This window comes from Lissotriton helveticus, chromosome 5_1 (assembly GCF_964261635.1).
Source record: "Lissotriton helveticus chromosome 5_1, aLisHel1.1, whole genome shotgun sequence".
NCBI lineage: Eukaryota > Metazoa > Chordata > Amphibia > Caudata > Salamandridae > Lissotriton > Lissotriton helveticus.
Window position 1 is genome coordinate 210,760,538 of NC_136065.1, and position 18,844 is coordinate 210,779,381.

The 18,844-nt window shown below is 45.4% G+C and overlaps 1 protein-coding gene across 5 annotated transcripts in view; it reads right to left on the reverse strand.

Moving 5' to 3' along the window:
- Positions 1-17,800, reverse strand: part of EHMT1 (euchromatic histone lysine methyltransferase 1) — a 984,283-nt gene extending 966,483 nt beyond the window's left edge. For 3 of the 5 annotated variants that reach the window (XM_078642016.1, XM_078642018.1, XM_078642009.1), the window contains exon 1: positions 17,669-17,800. In XM_078642016.1, coding sequence (XP_078498142.1) covers position 17,669 — 1 coding nt within the window. In that variant the 5' untranslated portion in view covers positions 17,670-17,800. The remainder of the gene's footprint in view (positions 1-17,668) is intronic. The other 2 variants (XM_078642017.1, XM_078642013.1) reach the window with 2 other exon arrangements.
- Positions 17,801-18,844: the final 1,044 nt, after the last annotated feature.

Here is an 18,844-nt window from a genome sequence, read left to right on the forward strand (position 1 = left end):
AACAGACAATAAATTCAACATAGATGTTGGCCCTTTCAATCAAGATGTGTATTATGTGTATTTTTTCTACTTGAAATTCCTCAAGAAAAAAACTAATTTTAGTTGAAAATGTTTGCCGATTCCACAGTTGCTGCTGGCAGAGAAAATTATGGGACACCGTGTGGAAACCATGCTTAAATCCAGTAAAATAAACAGCTGATTTACTCATATGCAGGGCCACTAGAATTATGCAGCAGGAGAGGGCCAAATTATGCGGCAGGGTTAAGTAAATTATGCGTCAAGAAAAGCTAAATTATGTGGCATAACGTGCCACATTTTTTTTATAGTATTGCTTAATTATTTTGTCATTTTTAAACTTGATAACACTGTGTGGGCATTGGCTGAACCTCAGTAGTACCACTTGGCCGACACAAACCCTCTATGTCTCTTTCTTACAGAGACTTGGTTGTGTGAATGTTCGGGTCCCGACCTAGCGTCAGCCATTCCCCACGGCTATGTTATCTTCAGGAAAGATAGGGCTCAGGGCAGAGGAGGCGGCCTAGCCCTAGTAGTCGATAAACGTTTTCCCTGCACTATCATTTCCACCGACGATATTGCGGGCTGTGAATCCCTGGGGTTTTCTCTCTCCTTATCCCCTCATCAAACTTGTGCTGGGCTTCTAGTTTACAGACCCCGGGGACCCCTAGGCTCTTTTTTTGAAGAGCTTTACACAGCTGTGACAGCTCTGTGCCTTAAAACGGACCAGTGTCTGCTGCTGGGGGACTTCAACATACACATGGACTCAGGCACTGATGCTGATACCATCAAGTTATTAGACGTTACCACCCCATTGGGTTTGGTCCCTTTCATCACTACTCCCACACATAACAAAGGACACACCCTCGACCAAGTGTTTTCCACCACCTCCATAGCGGTGTTTCCCCCCAAACCCGTTTCATGGTCGGACCACTATCTTGTTAAGTTCCAGATCCCTTTGGCCAATAAACATCCATCCCGACTTTTAGAATGCTCGCGTCAAACATCGAGATCCTTTAATTGAGTATCCCCGGATATGCTGGCGCAAGCTCTCTCCTCCCACCCCTGCCAGCTGTCTGGCAGCCTCGAAGCCGATCTAGACCTCCTACAAAGCTGGTTGGTTGAGAGATATGACGAACTAGCTCCCACTACTGCCTCACGTAAAAACTGTAATCGGGCATCTGCCCCGTGGTTTACAGCTTCTCTTGCGGATATGCGGCGTAGCTGTAAGAAAGCGGAAAGAGTCTGGCGCCGTTACTACGATCCTTCGGACAAGAATGAATATAGGGAGTCCATCAAGCTCTATCACTGCAGCATCACCTTAGAAAAGAAAGCATATCTTGCTAAAAGAATTGAGGCCGCCGCTGTTACCAGCAAGGAAATTTTCCTTATTGTTAAGGAATTTACTGCACCCAGCTCTGTTCTGCCCACTCACCATCACTCTGAACCCTGGGTGTCTCAACTGGCCAATTTCTTCATTTCTAAAATCAAGACCATTCAAGATTCCTTTCCCCCTACCACTTTAACAACTCCGTCTGAAATAGGTGCCCCTTTCTCTATGTTCCTTCCTGATGATGGTCCTTTTCTGGCCAACTTTCCCCCTCTTTCGTTGACTTCTTCTCTAGATCTGATTTCTAAACTCAAATCTGGCTCACCTCTGGATCCTTGTCCTGCTAAGTGCCTGGGAAAAATGGCCCCAGTAATCAATGATCTCATCAACCCGGTGCTCAACTGTTCTCTGAGCACGGGCGTGGTCCCTCAGGCCTGGTAGCATGCCCTGATCCTACCGCTGTTGAAGAAGCCTAATCTAGACCCTTTGCTGCAAGCTAACTACAAGGCCTATCTCCCTCCTCCCAGCTTTGGCTAAAGTTTTGGAGAAACACGTCCACGCCTCGCTTTCAAACTTCATGGAAAAGAATAACATCTTCCATGATACCCAGTCGGGTTTCCGTGCCAATATGAGTACGGAGACGGCATTATTGGAGGTCACTGATGCCATCAGAGAGGTGATGGACGCAGGAGGCAAGGCCATGTTGGTAATGTTGGACTTGTTGGCGGCCTTCGACACCGTTCCCCACGGTGGTCTCCTTCTCAGATTAAGGGAGATCGGGCTGCGGGGAGCGGTGTTCAATTGGTTTAAGTCCTTCCTAGCTGGCTGCCGCCAAACGGTCTGGGCCCCCCCTTTCTCTGCCAAGATGCCGCCATTGGAGGTAGGGGTGCCCCAGGGCTCCGTTTTGAGCCCTACTTTGTTTAACATCTATTTGGCACCCCTGGCGGCTCTGGCGGAGTCTTTCGGCGCCCAGATCGTGTCCTACGCTGACGACACCCAGCTTCTCTTTACCTGTCAGAAGGGTGCAGACTTCGATGGCGGGCAGATCAGAGGCTGTCTGGGGGCTGTCTTCAAGTGGTTTGAACAACATAGCCTTAAATGCAACTCCAATAAATTGGAGCTGCTGTTTTTCGGCTGTTCTTCTGACCCCAGATGGCAATCTTGGTGGCCGCCGGCCATGTTTCCCCCCACAGCTGCCTCCCCCAAGGCCAAGAATCTGGGAGTGCAGATCGATGATGGCCTCACGATGAAACCCCAGATCTTGGGCCTCGTCGGTAAGTGTTTCGGCATCATCAAGATGCTCAGGAAATTTCTTCTGATGCTTTCTCTCTGTCACCGGAAAGTGACTGTTCAGGCTTTGATAGGTCCGCGCCTGGATTACTCCAACGTGCTCTACCTGGGCCTGCCGGAGGTTCTCCTCTCTCGCCTGCAGGTTGTGCAGAATGCTGCTGCCAGAGCCATTTTTGGCTTTCACCGCAGAACAAGCGCAACAGCATTAATAAAAAAACTTCACTGGCTTCCCATCAAAAAAGGCGTGGCCTTTAAGGCTCTCACACTGACCTTTAAAGCTCTCCATGGCGTAGGAGCAAGATACATCAGAAACCGACTGGCTTTCTATCTGCCTTCGAGGACTGTGAGGTCAGCTTCTCTGCCCTTGGCACATGTTCCATCTGTCAGAAGAGCCCGAATTGGTGGTCGTTCCTTCCGCTATCTTGCTCCTAAGCTTTGGAACTCTTTGCCTGTCTCCCTGAGATTGAACACCAATCTTCTGGGTTTCAGGAGGGAGATAAAGTCCTGGCTTTTTGTCCAATAGTCTTATGTTCGGTCTGTCCGCCCTTGCTGCCCCTCTTAATTTTTCTTAAAAGCGCCGGGACACTCCTCGGAGTAGCTGAGCGCTATATAAAACCAACCTAACATAACATAACCAGTTAAACATCTAACTATTGCAATAAGCAATAGAAAAGTGACCAGTTCAGCTTTGTAAAGGGCCTTCTACTGCAAGGCAACATATGTTGCTGAATTTTAGTAACCTTTGAACCGGCATTTAAATACAACATCACCCGATGGTGGGCAGCGATGAATGATAAAAGGCAGTAACAATCGAGATTTTGCAGGGGCTCAATGAACTTGCAGATTATAAGCAATAGACCTGAATCGAAGCAATAATTACTTATATAATAATTGCACAAGAATCACAAGCAACATCATAACCCAGGATTGAACATAGTACATCATAAGGTGTAAAAGTATGCAATGTACAACTTTGCATGGGGAGTCAAATAAGCTGGGATGCCTACTCTTCCTGAATAGTGAGGGAGAAAGAATAAGAAATAAAACATGTTTAAACCCCTGTACAGGGACTGCTCTAAGCTTAAAAAAAAAAAAAAGGTCAGGAGAAGTGTAGACAAGCAAGAGAAGGCCATCACTAAACCACATTTGGGAAGTTCCTCCATACAGAAGTACCTTGTCAAGGTGTAGGGGAGAGAGATGGACCACGCCCCGGTATGCAGGTGGGGTGTGTTTCCCAAAGTTCCAGCCCTAATTCAGATCAATGTGTGTACTCTCTCCCATTCCCGCCCCCTCCCCCGCCGCCGCCCAGTGGCTCCCGTGGTAACATGCCTATGCCAACCAGGTAAGCTCTCTGGGTCATCAGACTCCTCAACAAAGTCTCCCTCTGGATTTTCCCAGGTGTCCAATATCTCAGTCCACCACAACTATTGAAGAGCCCTCACTTCCGCCCTGGCCCACTGGGTAACATCTTTCAACTAGGTTCCCACCACTGGTCCCACCCAGGACTTCCAGGCCATTGCACAGTTGCCCATACTTTTAACTATGATTAAATGATTCAGGTCAAAGTAAAGTTTGAAGTCATACCCCTTGCTTTGCACTTTGTGTGAATTGTCTCCAGGACCAATCTCCGATTTCCCCCTAAATTTGTCATGACGACATTAAGGCACTGGTACTGAGGGCCCTGCAACACAGTGCTTGCTGAAATCCTTCAACACAACACCCTCACAGACCACGCTCCCATCAGCCATATCCTATTTCTTACCACCGTTGAAAATGAGGACGGACCAGGGTTCATAAGAGGCAATGGATTGTTCTGATCACGATGCCACTCGCCTCCCTATCCAAACGCGAACTTGGCCATGGAGCTATTGATCAACCCCAACACCACTACTGAACACATTTACACCAAGTCAAAAAGCACACTTTTTAGTCTGCGCTGAATATCCAGATAATGAGGATTACCATGCAATGCCTTTTAAGATTGCTATGGTCTGATAATAAAAATGTATTATCAAAAGGGCAACAGAACGTGGCGTTTAAAGTATGCATATCTCCGAAAGGTAATTCAGTTGCTTGAAAAGCTCCTCCTAGTGGCTAAAACAGCTTTTGAACTACAGCATTGACTAGTAGTCATTTGAAAAGGTGGTGATTCTTTTTGACTATAAAAGCCCACCCCAACAGGCCCCAACACACAGGCCCATTGGTGCGGTGCTCGGCCACGAATGAGACTGTAATTTTACCCCCGTAAAAGAATTTGTGAGCTCCCATGACTAATTCAAGCATTCCTGCGGTCACGTTTTTGCCTACTTCAGTATGGCGCCCTAAGTGGGATGTATATGCCCAGATGTGGGTCTTGTGAACACTTTGCTACTGGAACAAAGCTTTACCCAACTGATGAAGCCTAATATGGGTGAAACCAGTCTTGGGTTACTTGTGTTCCGGTTTGGGAAGAACCAGCCTGGCATTTTTGGCTGGTACCGTTAAATTTGGTGGTAGGGCCTTTCCCTATCTAGCACGGTTTTATTACAACACTCTCCCCCTGCATATCCAATCCTGTGCCAACTTCCACAACTTTAAAAAAAAACTGCTGAAAACATGGTTGTTCTAGAGTTTATCTGTCTGGCTAATTACAGTCGAGCGCTGAGATATCCCTAAGGAGGCGAGTCATGCACGCTATTATGAGCATAGAAAAGACTGCTCCCATAAGGAGCAGGGTCAAGACTGATTTGCAAATGCCTGGGCCCAAACTGAGGTGGCATGGTGTGAAAAGTAACAGTGGACTGGGATGAGGCTCGAGTGATTACCCGTGGCAGAGATTAACTGAAGCATTCCATCTATAATTTTTTTGTATACTTCATAGAAATTACGCACCAGGTCAAAGGTATCAAGAGGTACAATCTTTAGTGCTATTTAAGACTGATTATGCACAACTGGTAGGTATCCACAAACTTCAATTCAGCTCTTTAAAGGCGTCACTTCATAAAAGTATAAGGTGAGTCCCATGAACCAGAAGGTTTGCCACAGCATGCTGATTCTGATCACTCAACAGGATGCCTCCTGAAGCAAGGAACACATTAAGGCTTCCCCACATAGTTCATAAAGCATAAAATACCAGAACAGCCCAATACTACCAGCTGAATCAGAGCACTCAGCTTTGTAATGGGTGCACCAAAAGTATGAAACTTTAACCCAATGGAATAAGAACCTATCCTTCTAACAGAACAAGTGAGGAGGAGTTGAAATCCCTATTTCAACAGCATTTCAGCCTTTAGTTTTCATAAATAACTGACATTATGTTTGAGGTAATGCATTCCGAGACAGTTACTCTTAGATCAGCGATTACTACTCCTCGGAGGCGGAAGCCGGAGGACGAGACAGCCACGATTTAAAAAAAGTATTTCTTGTTTGTTGCGCTTTGAAACAACTAAAAACCTGGCTGTTTCCACATTAAGATCTGTTAATTGTCATCATCTGATCAGTCAAGCGCCGAGACACCCCCGGGTATTTGCGCGCTATAAAAATTGTCAAAACATAAACAAACATAAACTGGATTTATTAAGGTAGTGTACATAGGTATATCATTTTGCTATTGTTGCGCTATATTCCGATCAAATATGATTCCTGCATATACCAAACTATTTACACAGCATCTGAGGCAATAAATGCTGCACTGGGGTGGAGGAGTGAGCTAAAGAATGATGATGGATTAAACCCAGATCATTTGACTGGAGGTGAGTGTTTGATTTGCTCAAATGCTCCGCCCATCATCCCCTTTGGTATCGCTTTGTTCGCCCTAAGTTGGCAGGGTATGCCCAGACGTGGGTCTCTTGCTCACTTTGCCACTGGATTCAAGATAGCCTGGCTGATGAGGGTTATGAACCCGAAACCGGTCCCAGGATGCTTGTTTCCGATCCAGGGAAGACATGGCTTGGCAGTTCGGGCTGGACTGTTCTCATGAGGCACAGGGTCTGACTGATTTGCATATGGCCATGTCTGAACTGGTGGAGTGAGGTAAAGAATGATGATGGATTAAACCCAGATCAGTTGACTGGGGCTTAGTGTTTGATTTGCTCAAATCTCCGTCCATCATCCCCTTTGGTATCGCAAAAGAATGCTAGGTCAGTACCCCTCCTAAACAGCACCAGTTGCCATGGATGCTGCTGCCGAAGCAGAATGTATAAACAATTTAAAATCATCATGTTGGCCATATTTCAGTGTTAGCACATGCTTGTGATTTATGTCGTTTCTGACTGGATTAGGGAGCATCTTGAAGTGGTCAGGAGGGTAACACCTGTTTGCCATTAGGCCTTGTGGGTGTGACCAAGCTCCATGTAATATATTAACTTCTATTTTACCAGACCAATATGGCAACTTCCATTCTTAAACAGATGTAAGTGTATACACATGGGAATTCTGTTCTTTTTTATTTAGTTAAACTGATTTCAGGTATTTTATATGAAGATTATATGTGTATGGATGCGCCATACCAAGTTTATTTACTCTGACAGACAGTACTTGGATTAGATCGATATGGTAGTTGATTTCTGTCCACACTAGGGTAGGGTATGTGCTTAGGTTGGTTTAGACCCAGATAGTGGCTCGACCAGCTAATTACACTGTAGAGAACGCTTTTGTGACCCTAATCATTTTATGGTGCCAGCTAAGCATTTATAAGGATTTCTATTTGCATGGCAATCTGCCAACTTTACTTTGAAGTGGAATCCCTTTAGATTTTGAAAAATCCAAGATGATGGCCATAATTGGGTTTACACTTACACTATATGGATTTACGTATTTAACACTCTAGTCACGATGATGACATTCTAAATTGGACCAAACTAGATGTATATATTGGATCACTATAAGGTGGCATTTTTCATCAAAAAACATTCTTGATGTACAGTGTTGGCCACAGAACCTGGTAAGTGCAAGTTTTTGACTAATGCAGCTTGAAAAGGGACTAGGTTGTATCTTCAAATTATCAGGAGGGTAACGACTTTGACTTCAGTCCTTGCTGGTGCGACATAGCGTTAGATATTATATCAAATTAGATTTGACCAGACACTGCAGTGTCCATTACACCATTTTCAAACTGATCATGTTTTTGTGTATACGTGTTTAAGGGTATTCCGTTAGTACTTTGCTTTTAAAAAAATGGTTGGACGAATTTTTTTTATTTTATATAATGATGATCATGTACGCTTGGAACCATGTTACCAGGTTCACTGTTACTTTAGCAGATGACACTCTTATTAGATCGATTGAGTGGCTTGATCTAGGTCTATACTAGGAATTTCTCATGTGTCACAATCTGCCCACTTTACTTTGCAGGAAAGTCCCTTGAGTGTTCAACACGTCTGAAATAGAGCCCACAATTTGGGTATCACTGTGCGTGCCTGAGACTTTTGTCTAGGCACTTGAACATATCTTTGACATCTCTAATGAGATACTGTTGGGACACCACTAATATGGCGATCATCTTTCTGTTTCATTGATGCCTTTAACTCATTCCTGTAGAATATCTATGGAACATATATTGCGTGGAAATGTCTTGCCCAGGATATATTAATTTGCACTGTAGATTTTATGAAAAACAGGCAACAGATACAGTCATATCCTATTTTTGTAGAATTCTTTTTACACATTTGCCTAATGACTGCCAGCATTTATCAGATTGGATGATAATTCCAGTAAGATATCTGGGGAGTTACCTCCCTCCTACTGTTTGCCCAATGTCAGGCCAAATTAACTTATGTCACAAACGTGTATGGTATGTGCTACTTAACACCTCTTAAACATTTCCGTTTTCAAAATTATATATAAAATGCTCAGTTTTTCCTGTTAGATTTTTTGTGATTAAGTTATTGATTCTCGGATCAGAAATAGTTTCACAAATATCAACTACGGAATATGGTGCTTGACATTTAGTTATTGCATCCTACAAGTCATGCTGCCCTTTCTTTCTGAGACTAGTGATAGATTCCCAGATGAAAAACGTAGCTTTGTATTTCTCATTACAATACACATGGTGTTTGTTGGTTAGTTATGGTCTCAAACAAGCCACATTTTAATGTGTTTTTGGTGTTTGTCTTCAGTGTGGATTGTTGAGATTTATGGTAAAAATAATGATGATTTAGTTGTTTGTAATTGCATATTCATATATTTATGCATAAATGTGTGTTATATTACTTACAGCCCTGAGGAGCTTTGTTAGAACGAAAGGCTATGACTATCGTTTTTATAGAGAATCCAATAAACAAGATATCTGAACTGAACCACTTTTTGCCATGCCTATATATTAGACTTAATGGACTTTCATTAAAGGGCCTCCCAATTTAAAATTGATGTTTCCTTTGTATATTTGCTATGTATATTTTTCGGGCTGGCTTGCAACTTGTTTGCAATACCCATTGTTACCAATTCATTAAAAATATAAAAATAGTGGATTTTTCTCCACCTCTGAGGAGTATTTTTTCACCTCATGCTATTGGCTATTTAGTATCATACCATCTTCCAGGAAGAGCTTTGATTGGACTGCACAAGGCACTATTTCAAATCTGAAAAGTACAGTTATCACTGTTACATTCAATTATTTTTCTCCTATATGTATTTTACACAGAAAGCAATTTTTTTTTCTACTTTTCCCCCCACTCTTAAGAAAGCTGATAGAGCAGGCCTTAGCACAATAAACACAATTTCTGCACGAGACACATGTAGGCAGCATGTGTGAATGTCTGTTTACTTGCCTACTGGCATTGCTAATGCTTCCTGAATTTGAGGACTCTGCTAATCTTGGATTAGCGATGCACTACCCATCACAGTTCTTGTATGTGCTATAAAAGACCACAAAAAAGTTACTAAATAATGTCCAATGGAAGTAAAAACACACTGGATTTACAGTATGCCCAGACCACTGGAATTATGCGATTGTTTGGCCGCAGCAATTTTTGCATAATTGTAGATTTGCCACATTTTTCCCACATAATTCATCATCTGCTGTGTAATCAGCAGATTTTAACAAAACAAAATGGGGTTTCCAGCTCAAAGGGTTCAAAGGTTACAAAACATTCAGCGAAACGTGTTCCAGGGCAGTAGAAGGCCCTTTTCAAAACTTGACTGGTTAGCTTTTTGTTGCTTATTGCTATATCTAGGTGTTATACTTGTACTGGGGTGCAATCAATGCCCAGACAGTGTTACTAAGTTTAAAAATGACAAAATAATAAGGTAATACCATTACAAAATATGCCACATAATTTGCTAGTTCTTGCCTCCTAAAAAAACAAATTGAGCATCTGCCCTGAATATTTCACAAATTAAGCACTGAAACTTTCTACCAACTGTATACGGTCCTCATTTGTGTTGCTAAGAGATACTAAAATACATCTCCGTTTTCCAACTTCTCATCTGGACTGCATTTAACATGAGGGGTTCAGTGCAGTAGGGCTAATCAAAAACAAGGTGATACTTCTGCAAAAACCTCGGGGTCAATCACCAATAAGGGCGAACATGACAAGGTTTGACTTGTGTGCACCCAAATTCAAAATATTAAAAAACAATCTGGGGAGGGTGTGTTTTTGGGGGGGGGTGGGGTATGGGGGGGAGGGTCGCTAGAGGGCGCCAAGCAAGATGTCCACACTACCGTGAGGCTCTTGCAGCTCGGAGGAATATGTGATCTTTAGCCTGGCCATCCAGACTTTATTAGCGATTATTTCATAAACACTGTGCGGGGGAATCATGCAGGAATGCCTGGAATCGAGAAATTAACTGCAACCTGGCTGTGGAGCGCTGACCTGCGCAACTGATCGGAAGCTACGCCGGCTCTAACATGGCGGACACAGGAAGACTGCCAGCGCAGTAGTGAAGGTCGACGCAGGGCTGCGGAGCTGGTCCCATCTGGGGTGAGGAGCGCTGCTGAGCCTGGTCGAGCGTAACGCTCCCTGGCATCGTGAGAGCGGAAGACAGCGCCCCCCCGACTGGAGTCCACGGACCAGCTGGTGAAGGGAGGAGCCGGCGGCCTGCAGCGGGCATCGCGGGTGACGGGCCTCGGAGGAGCTGGAGGGAGGCCCGTCCTCAAGACCGGACCGCTGCGGAGAGCTGTATTGCCCCCCGGGTGTCTGCGGCGGGGACGCGGGTGCCAGTTGAAGGCGTGTGTCAACTGAGGACACTGAAGACCTCAGGCGGCCTGCTTTGGGGCCTCCCTACCCGGCCGGAGAGGAGCCGGTGGTGAGAAGTAGCGGGACGCGGCGAGGCTGCGGGACCCCGCGGAAAGCCGACCTGGCCCCGTCCCTGGAGGAGGCGCCTGGAAGAAGGAGAGGCGGTGAGTGGGGCCTGATGTGGGCCTGTTTGCCTGCCGCTGGGATCAGAGCAGACAGCACTGAGCATTTAATTTTGGGCATATAGGCAGCTTTATGACTAGGTGGAGGTCGAGGCTGAGAGGTCACTGTGGAAGACCTGCCGACTGCCTGATCTGGGCCCTGATCCTTGGAGTGCTCAGATAGGGGAGGTATACCTGCATTATAGGCAGAGGGACACAGAAGATTGAAGATCCTGGGAATTATCAACAGATTTGGGCTGCTGATGTGGGAGGGGGGTGCGACACTGTTGTTTGAATTTTTGAATGATGATCAATGTCAGGCCCTGTCACAGGCCATTGTTTTTCGAACCACATGTGCCCCGAGCATTAAATACCGCAATGCCACCAAGTGCCGCAGGAGAATGCGATGCCCTAGGATGTGTGATGGATGGTCACTCAGGACCCCCTACCTACCGCTTCCTTACCTGGAATGTTAGAGGGATGGGGGAAGCCCGTAAACGCAGACACATACTATCGTATTTGGATAGACACGACATACACTGTGCTATGATATAAGAGACGCATTTCAGCCCCACTGTCCCCCCCTACCTTTGCTGCTCGATGGGCCAGCCACACGTGCTTCTCTTCCTACTCTACGTAAACCCAAGGCACATGAATACTGGTGAGAAAGTCCCTTCCATATACCCCGCTGGGAAATGTCGCTGATAAGCAGGGGAGGTATTCCATTCTATGGGGACGGTTAGCTAATCAAACCTTCACATTGGTGTCATGCTATGGACCCAACACTGATGATCCGGAATTTTTCCGGGTGCTTTGGAGAAGATACACCCGACTAGGCGGGAGGGCACTTATTATACCACCGCTCGGGCGTCTTGGTCAAGGATAGATGTCTGGATTCTTTCAAAGGGCATTGCCCCATGACCTACACATTCTTCCCATTTGCCTCGGACTTATTCGGACCACTCCCCGGTACTAGTCGCTGTGACCCTCCCGCACACGCACTCCCCTTTTCAGTTTTGGTGCTTTTTTTATTTATTTTTTTATGCATTTTTATAAAACACGGACTTTACACGAAGGTGTCAGAGCGCAGTACAATAGAGCAAGTTACGTTACATGAGAGAACTGTTACAAAAATGGAACAAACAAAAATAGCATGCCATAGAATCAAAACGACGCAGTCAAAAGGAACACAATTTCAAACACAGACTGTACAAACAGAAATATAAATATATATGACAAATTTACAATGACTAAAGAACTTCTTGGCGAAAAATAGCAGGCCATAGAATCAAAACAACGCAGGCGACGGATACAAATATTTTTTTTCTTCAAGAATGGAAACTCCGATCGTGCAAGGAAACCGCTGACAAAACAAACCAAGGTCTCTGTGAACGAGTTTTCAAGCAGGAGATCACAGACTTCTTCCCCAGGAATGAGGGCTCAGTGGCACAATATTCGACCGTATGGGACGCCTTTAAGGCTACGATGCGGGGAATATACATTGTGAAGCGGGCGGGGTTCTGAGGGACATCTGTTCCATTTTGCGTTGCCTGGAAACAAAACTTGGGCATATCGAGACTGAACTGCAGCGATGTCCCACCCCTGAATTGCAAGTTTAACTCCGCAGTACCCTTAGTGAATATCAAGAGACAGCAGAGAGGGAATGCAAATACAGAGGGAAGTATCATAGGGCACATCAGTATGGGGAGGGAGATAGCCCCGGAAAGATGCTGGCGGCTTTGGTTCGGCCTCCACGCTTCTCAAACACGGTGTTGGAAATTGAGGGGGAGGATGGGCAAATGCACAACGACACGACTGAGATTGTGGAAATTTTTCATCTGTTTTATAAACAGCTGTACAAAAGTCACAGAATGCAGACCATGGACTTTTCCCCCTTCTTCGAGGATACCACGATTGCCTGGCTGGGAGATGGGCAGCGGAAATTCCTCTTACGACACTATGAAGATGAGGAAATCATTACAGAGATAATGTAGTTGCAGTCCGGGAAGGCCCCGGGCTGGATGACCTCCCGGCTGAATTTTATAAAACTTTTCATCATTCCGTATCCCAGTGTTGAGATATGTGTTTGTAGAGGCCCGGGAAAGTGGTATACTCCCCCCGCCCCCCACTATGAGGGAGGCGTGTATCATTTCTATACCTAAACCTGGCAAACCCCCTCACTTGTGCGAATCATATAGGCCACTCTCTTTAATAAATGTTGACGCGCAAATCTTGGCCAAACTTATTGCTAATCGTATTAGTCCCCTTATGATGACACTGGTGCTTCCAGACCAATCAGGTTTCGTGCCTACTGGAGGCACGTCCCATAACTTGCGGACACTCTTTGCGCTCCTCAATGACATTGATCCGGATGCCAAGGCTGCGGATTTCCGACCCCCTTTCTGGAGTGGATCAACCTGCTCTACGCTGGGGTGCGTGCAGGGTGGTGGTGAATGCACTTCAGTCGGCGCCCTTCTCTATCACACGGGGCACCCGGCAAGGATGCCCCTTGTCGACACTGCTTTTTGCCATAGCCATCGAGCCCCTAGCCGGAAAGGTTCGGCAGCACTATCGAGAGCATGCCCTAATATATCCTGAGAGGCAAATTTTGATCTCCTTATACGCAGATGACTTGACACTCTATTAGCGGGCCCACGCGGTTAGCCTTAACCCTATTCTCCACCTGCTCATTCTCTTTGGAAAGCTTTCTGGCGTTAATGTGAACTGGGGCAAATCCTAAATCTTCCCCCTCACAGACACTAGAGGAATTCACGCCTGAATTTCTGCTGAAATGGTGCGGAGACACCATTACCTATCTTGGTATTAGAATCTCTCGCTGTCGGGAGGAATTTATGCGCTCCAACTATGGCCGTGCACTTGACACCATCACTGACAAGGTGACTGGGTGGGTTTTGATGCCTCTTTCCATGGCGGCTAGAGTGTTGCTAACCAAGATGATTATTTTACCTAAACTCCTTGATCTCTTTACTAACATCCCCACGCCCGAGCCGGTTTTTATTTAATTGCATCAAAACGCAGCTGATCCGACTAAAATAGGGAGGAAAACAGCCCAGACTGGCGAGGGAAAATATGACTCGGCCTATCGAAGACGGTGGATTTGAGATCCCGGATATGGATCTATACTTTGCTTGCACTCAAGCGCACTTTGCGACGTACTGGTTCCACCCCCCTCCGTATATGCCTCATCTGGCTGTAGAGGATGGGTATATGGCACCCACGCTGTGCACTGCAACTTTAGCGCTACCTCGGGACCTAGCCTAGACACTTGGTGGCCACCATGGTTTAATGCACGACAAATGCCTGGGGTGACCTAACGCGTACACTTCAGTGGCCCCTTCTTTACTCACCGCTAGTGCCCCTGCAAGGGAGGCAGGATATACCGGTCATTACGGAGGGAGGGTGCAGTCGCATGCTGCGGAAACTGTCTTATCCCACTTGGGGTCACTTATACAACAATGGGAAGTTCAAGACGAGTGAGGAGTTTTCGGCTCCTCCACCCCCACTCCTTTAGTAAGCTTTTACTATGTACGACTTAGACAAGATGTACGATCACTAACCCAGGACTTTCCGTCGGAACCCCGTTATGGTCCTTTTACACATTTTACTGCATCAAGACCCCCCGAACGTGTGGTGTCGCGTTTATATAGTTCCACTCAAAAGGAATGGGGCGGAGCCCTGCTCCAGCTAAAGGGAAGTGGGAGGAAGAGTTGGCTGCCCCCATTTCGGAGGAGCAATGGGCCTATTGTTGTCGCCAAACAGGGGTCATCTCTGCAAATAGCAGGCTAAGCCTGATACACTACAAATACATTCATCTCTTATATTATACGCCTGCTAGGTTCCACCGGCTATGCTTGCGCGACACAGACCGCTGCGACAGATGTGGGGCTGCAGGAGCTGACTTTGGACATTTTGCATGGGAATGTCCGCTTGTTCGGGAGTACTGTGGGGAGGTACTGCAGGCGCTGGATGTTATGACTGCAATGCATGTGCCTGATGATCCCATTACCGTCCTGTTGGGCTATAAGGAGCAAAATCCCGCTAAAATCCGGAGGTTCGCCTCTCTAGCTCTATTGATGGCAAAACAGCGTATAGCCTGTCGCTAGGGACACGGTCGAGCTCCTAAATTTAAAGAGTGACTTAATGATCTTGTGTTCTGCCAGGACCAGCTGGACCTTTATGCTGACCTAATGCCACCTTCCTAACGACCTAAAGATATTTGGGGGCCTCTTAGGGCATATCTTCTTGTAACACACTGACAATGTGGGGACAGACCGGAAACGGGAGCAGGGGGGAAGTGGGGGGGGGATACCGGGAGGAGATTGCAGAGGCGGGAGCATCCCTGGATGTGGGCCCATGAGATCCTGGGGCGAGACATCGGGGGAGAGGGTAGGGTACAGGGGGACACACTTCTTGATCACACCTAGGTAGCTGTGACGTGAGTGGCAACTGGACTAAGATATTGGATTGAAATGTGGCTAACTGTGACTGATGAACTTTGCAGAAATCATAGGTTAGGAGGTTTCTGGTTTTTTGTTACCTTTTAGGAGACCTAAATTGACAGCTGTCTGCTCTTTTTTGCCTATCTGACGCGGCCGGCCCATTGGGTTGTAGGCGACTTGCTGTGTACGCATTTTCCCCTACTTTAAGCACGGACTGTTATATAGTGCTGTGCCGGCCCGATGGGATGTAGGCACCCTGCTGTGTTAATTCTCTGATGTCAATAAAGGTCAAGTTTAAAACCAAAAAAAAAAAGAAGAGAAAAAAGATTCCTGAAGTGCATTCTGTTCCTTTTATTCAAATGTGTATCATTCAGTCTAAACAATAATGTAGGAGAGGAACAAAGCTATGGAGACTACATCACGATCTTCCGCAAGCCAAACAAGATATAAATATGGGTTAAAAAACACCGGGATGGCTTAGTTATATAGAGCCCTGAAACTGCAACAGGTTGTAACCATATGCAATATTTTTTGCAACAGTGAACATTCTTTTTTATTTTTTAAATATTTTTTATTAAATAACATACAAACACGCAATAAATAAACAGATGCATTACGGTGCTATAATCAACGTTCACAGATACTTTTGACAATGTAATACAATCAAGATAGAAAAATGTCACATAGAGTCAGTGGTGGAATCAACTTGTTTGGAGTTTCCGTTGTATTGACACATCAAACAACTATGTTAGCAAACAGTGCTGAGGGGGAAATCAGCAAAGGGGGTATAGAGGAAGCCCCTACTTTCATTCCATGGGCCCAAATTCTCGTCCATGTATGCGGGCAACCCCATCTTTCATAAATTACTCTCTCTGACTGCATACACCAATCCATATCGGACTCCCATTCAGTGTGTCGTATTGGAACTCCCCCCCCCTTCCATGTTCTCGCTATATTGCGATTCGCAAACATAACAGTGAACATTTTCGATGTATTGGACAGTGTCTTCATATGTCACCGATTATGGCAGAACCATTTCCAGTTACAGTAATATTCCGTTTGCATGTAAACATTTGCTTTTCATTTACAGATTTTAAAGCTTGTTAACAGAAGGTGTCAATTTTGACATGTATCACAGTGGCAGATATTGCTATTGATTAACAACATTAGTTGCTGCTTCTTATCCTTACAAATCTGCATTGACTATTTACAGACATTACACTTCTATCAAAAATATGTGAACAGCATCGAAGCTACTTGTGTGCAGGTTAGAGAGTACACCCAGTCCGCTCATATCTTACAATGCTAAATTGAAACTGCTCGTAATGTCACCAGTGGATCGATGTTCGTGATAAGATGATCGGAGTCTCATTACATTAATTCCCCAAATACGAACTGCAGTATTTGGGTTCAGCACTGATTTAGTATTATTATTATGGCTAGCCTAGTACTCGTGACAAATATACAAGTGAAATAGGAAATGGGGAAAAATATGTTTATGAGCACTACAATAATAGCGGTTTCTTTCGAAAACTTGCACAGACACAAAAAATACAACGTTTTCAAAATACATTTTAATCAAACCGCTGATTAAAAGAAATTAAAAAAAACCTTACTTCATATACGAGAAAACCTATTTTTCTAGCACATCGCTTCGAAATGGTAAGATCGATACTTGGATAAAAGGAAAAGACCTCACTATTTCTCACTTTGTATCATTTTCTTTATTCCAACAATCAATCTGGCTTCTGCGAAGTGACGTGCGTGAACTGGAAATCCAGCAATTTAGCAGTAAGCGCAATATAATAGATACTTTGTAACTATTAAAGGTGACCAACCGCCTCACAAAGAGATACAGTCTACCACGCGAAGTCATCCAGTTTGCTTAACTAAAACGGGAGCGCTGTGGACATTATAGTTAAACTTTAGCATTAAAAATGCTGTTCCACTCTTGATGCGCAAAAAGAAGAATTTTGAGGGGTACGCCGAACTACCTAAAACATTCAAAAATGAGAAAAATGCAGAACAAACAAACCCCTCTCGTGCACTTGGTTTATGAACATACAAGATACTAATCAGACCATAACAAAGACCCAATTCACATCCTCCCATCTTCGTTAGCTTTTTCTTTCAGAATTCCAATGTATCCTGTCATCACAACGTTAAGCACGCATAATGTTTCGAATAATGTAGCTGTGCACTAAGAACAACGGGATGATACCGCAAAACAAAACGATACCGCAAAACAAAAGCACTCACTTAATACATAAGGAGTCCGCCTTCCGCTACTAGCGGAGACAATCCGTAAATCAGCCCAACTTCCGTTGTCCGTCTTTGATGTTTTACGGTCGACAGTAGTTCGCAATAGCACTAATTCCGGGTCGAACGACAGCCAATCCCATGGCTGAGCATATTATGGGAACTGGAGCGCCGACTTCTATGACTTCAGATTGGACAACTGTCGGACCCTCAGCCAATCCTCAACCGCTGTGCAGAATTCAAAGTGATCATTCGCTGCGGAGCCCCGCGTGTGCCTCTGTAGTGTTTGTAAACATGATCTGTGCTGGTGCTGTCCACATGTTAGTAGCTAGACGTTTAGAGCGGGCTAGAGTGCGGTAGCGAATCTGTGTCCGCGAAGAACTCGGCCGCAAATTTTGAACAGTGACTGCTGGCGTCCACGAATGGGGATCGAACAAGAGGTGTGCGGTAAGTGGCAGTAGCGTGGCGTTTAGAGCAGGGGGTTGATGCCAGGTAGGTAGTAAGGTAAGAAACAGTCGGACCCAGTATGGGAGAGCGGGGGACAGCAGAGCAGGGTCGGCTTCTTTGGCCTGCCCCTCCCCGTTATCTTCAAATAGACACGCAAAAGAGAAAAAGAAAAATTAAAGATACCCAAGACGAACCCTTCTGCTTTGCACTTTTTGCAATAAGCCATGCACCTCATCTAGAGAGGTACGTATAATGTATCTCCTTTGCCCCCACAGATCGCACTATAGCCAGGTAGGTTGTAGAACTATTTATTGTAAGTGAACATAAAGTTATCTCTAGCATAAAGCGCCGAGCGTCTGAACAGCAGAGCTCCGGTCGCTAACTGCCGCTTTCCCCGTTCGCGCCTTCACTTTCCCTCGCTCTGCGCATGCGCGCCCTTCCGCTCTCCTCTACGGCGTGACGCGTCATCGCGTTCACGCACGTAGACTAGAGCGCACACCACATATCTCCCCCCTTTAATCTTGTCATGATTAGCATGCCAGCCTGCATTCTAATATCCGTTCATTTCAAAGTCTCTATATCTGGATGGCACCTTAACTGCTCTGCGGGTGCATCTTACCAGTGTCTTTTCCTCCTTTTCTCTCTCTTCCTGTAATCTCTCACCATCACTCTGATTTTCTCCCTGTTCTTCGCTGGCCGGTAAGTCCACTTCACTGGTCGACCATGTGG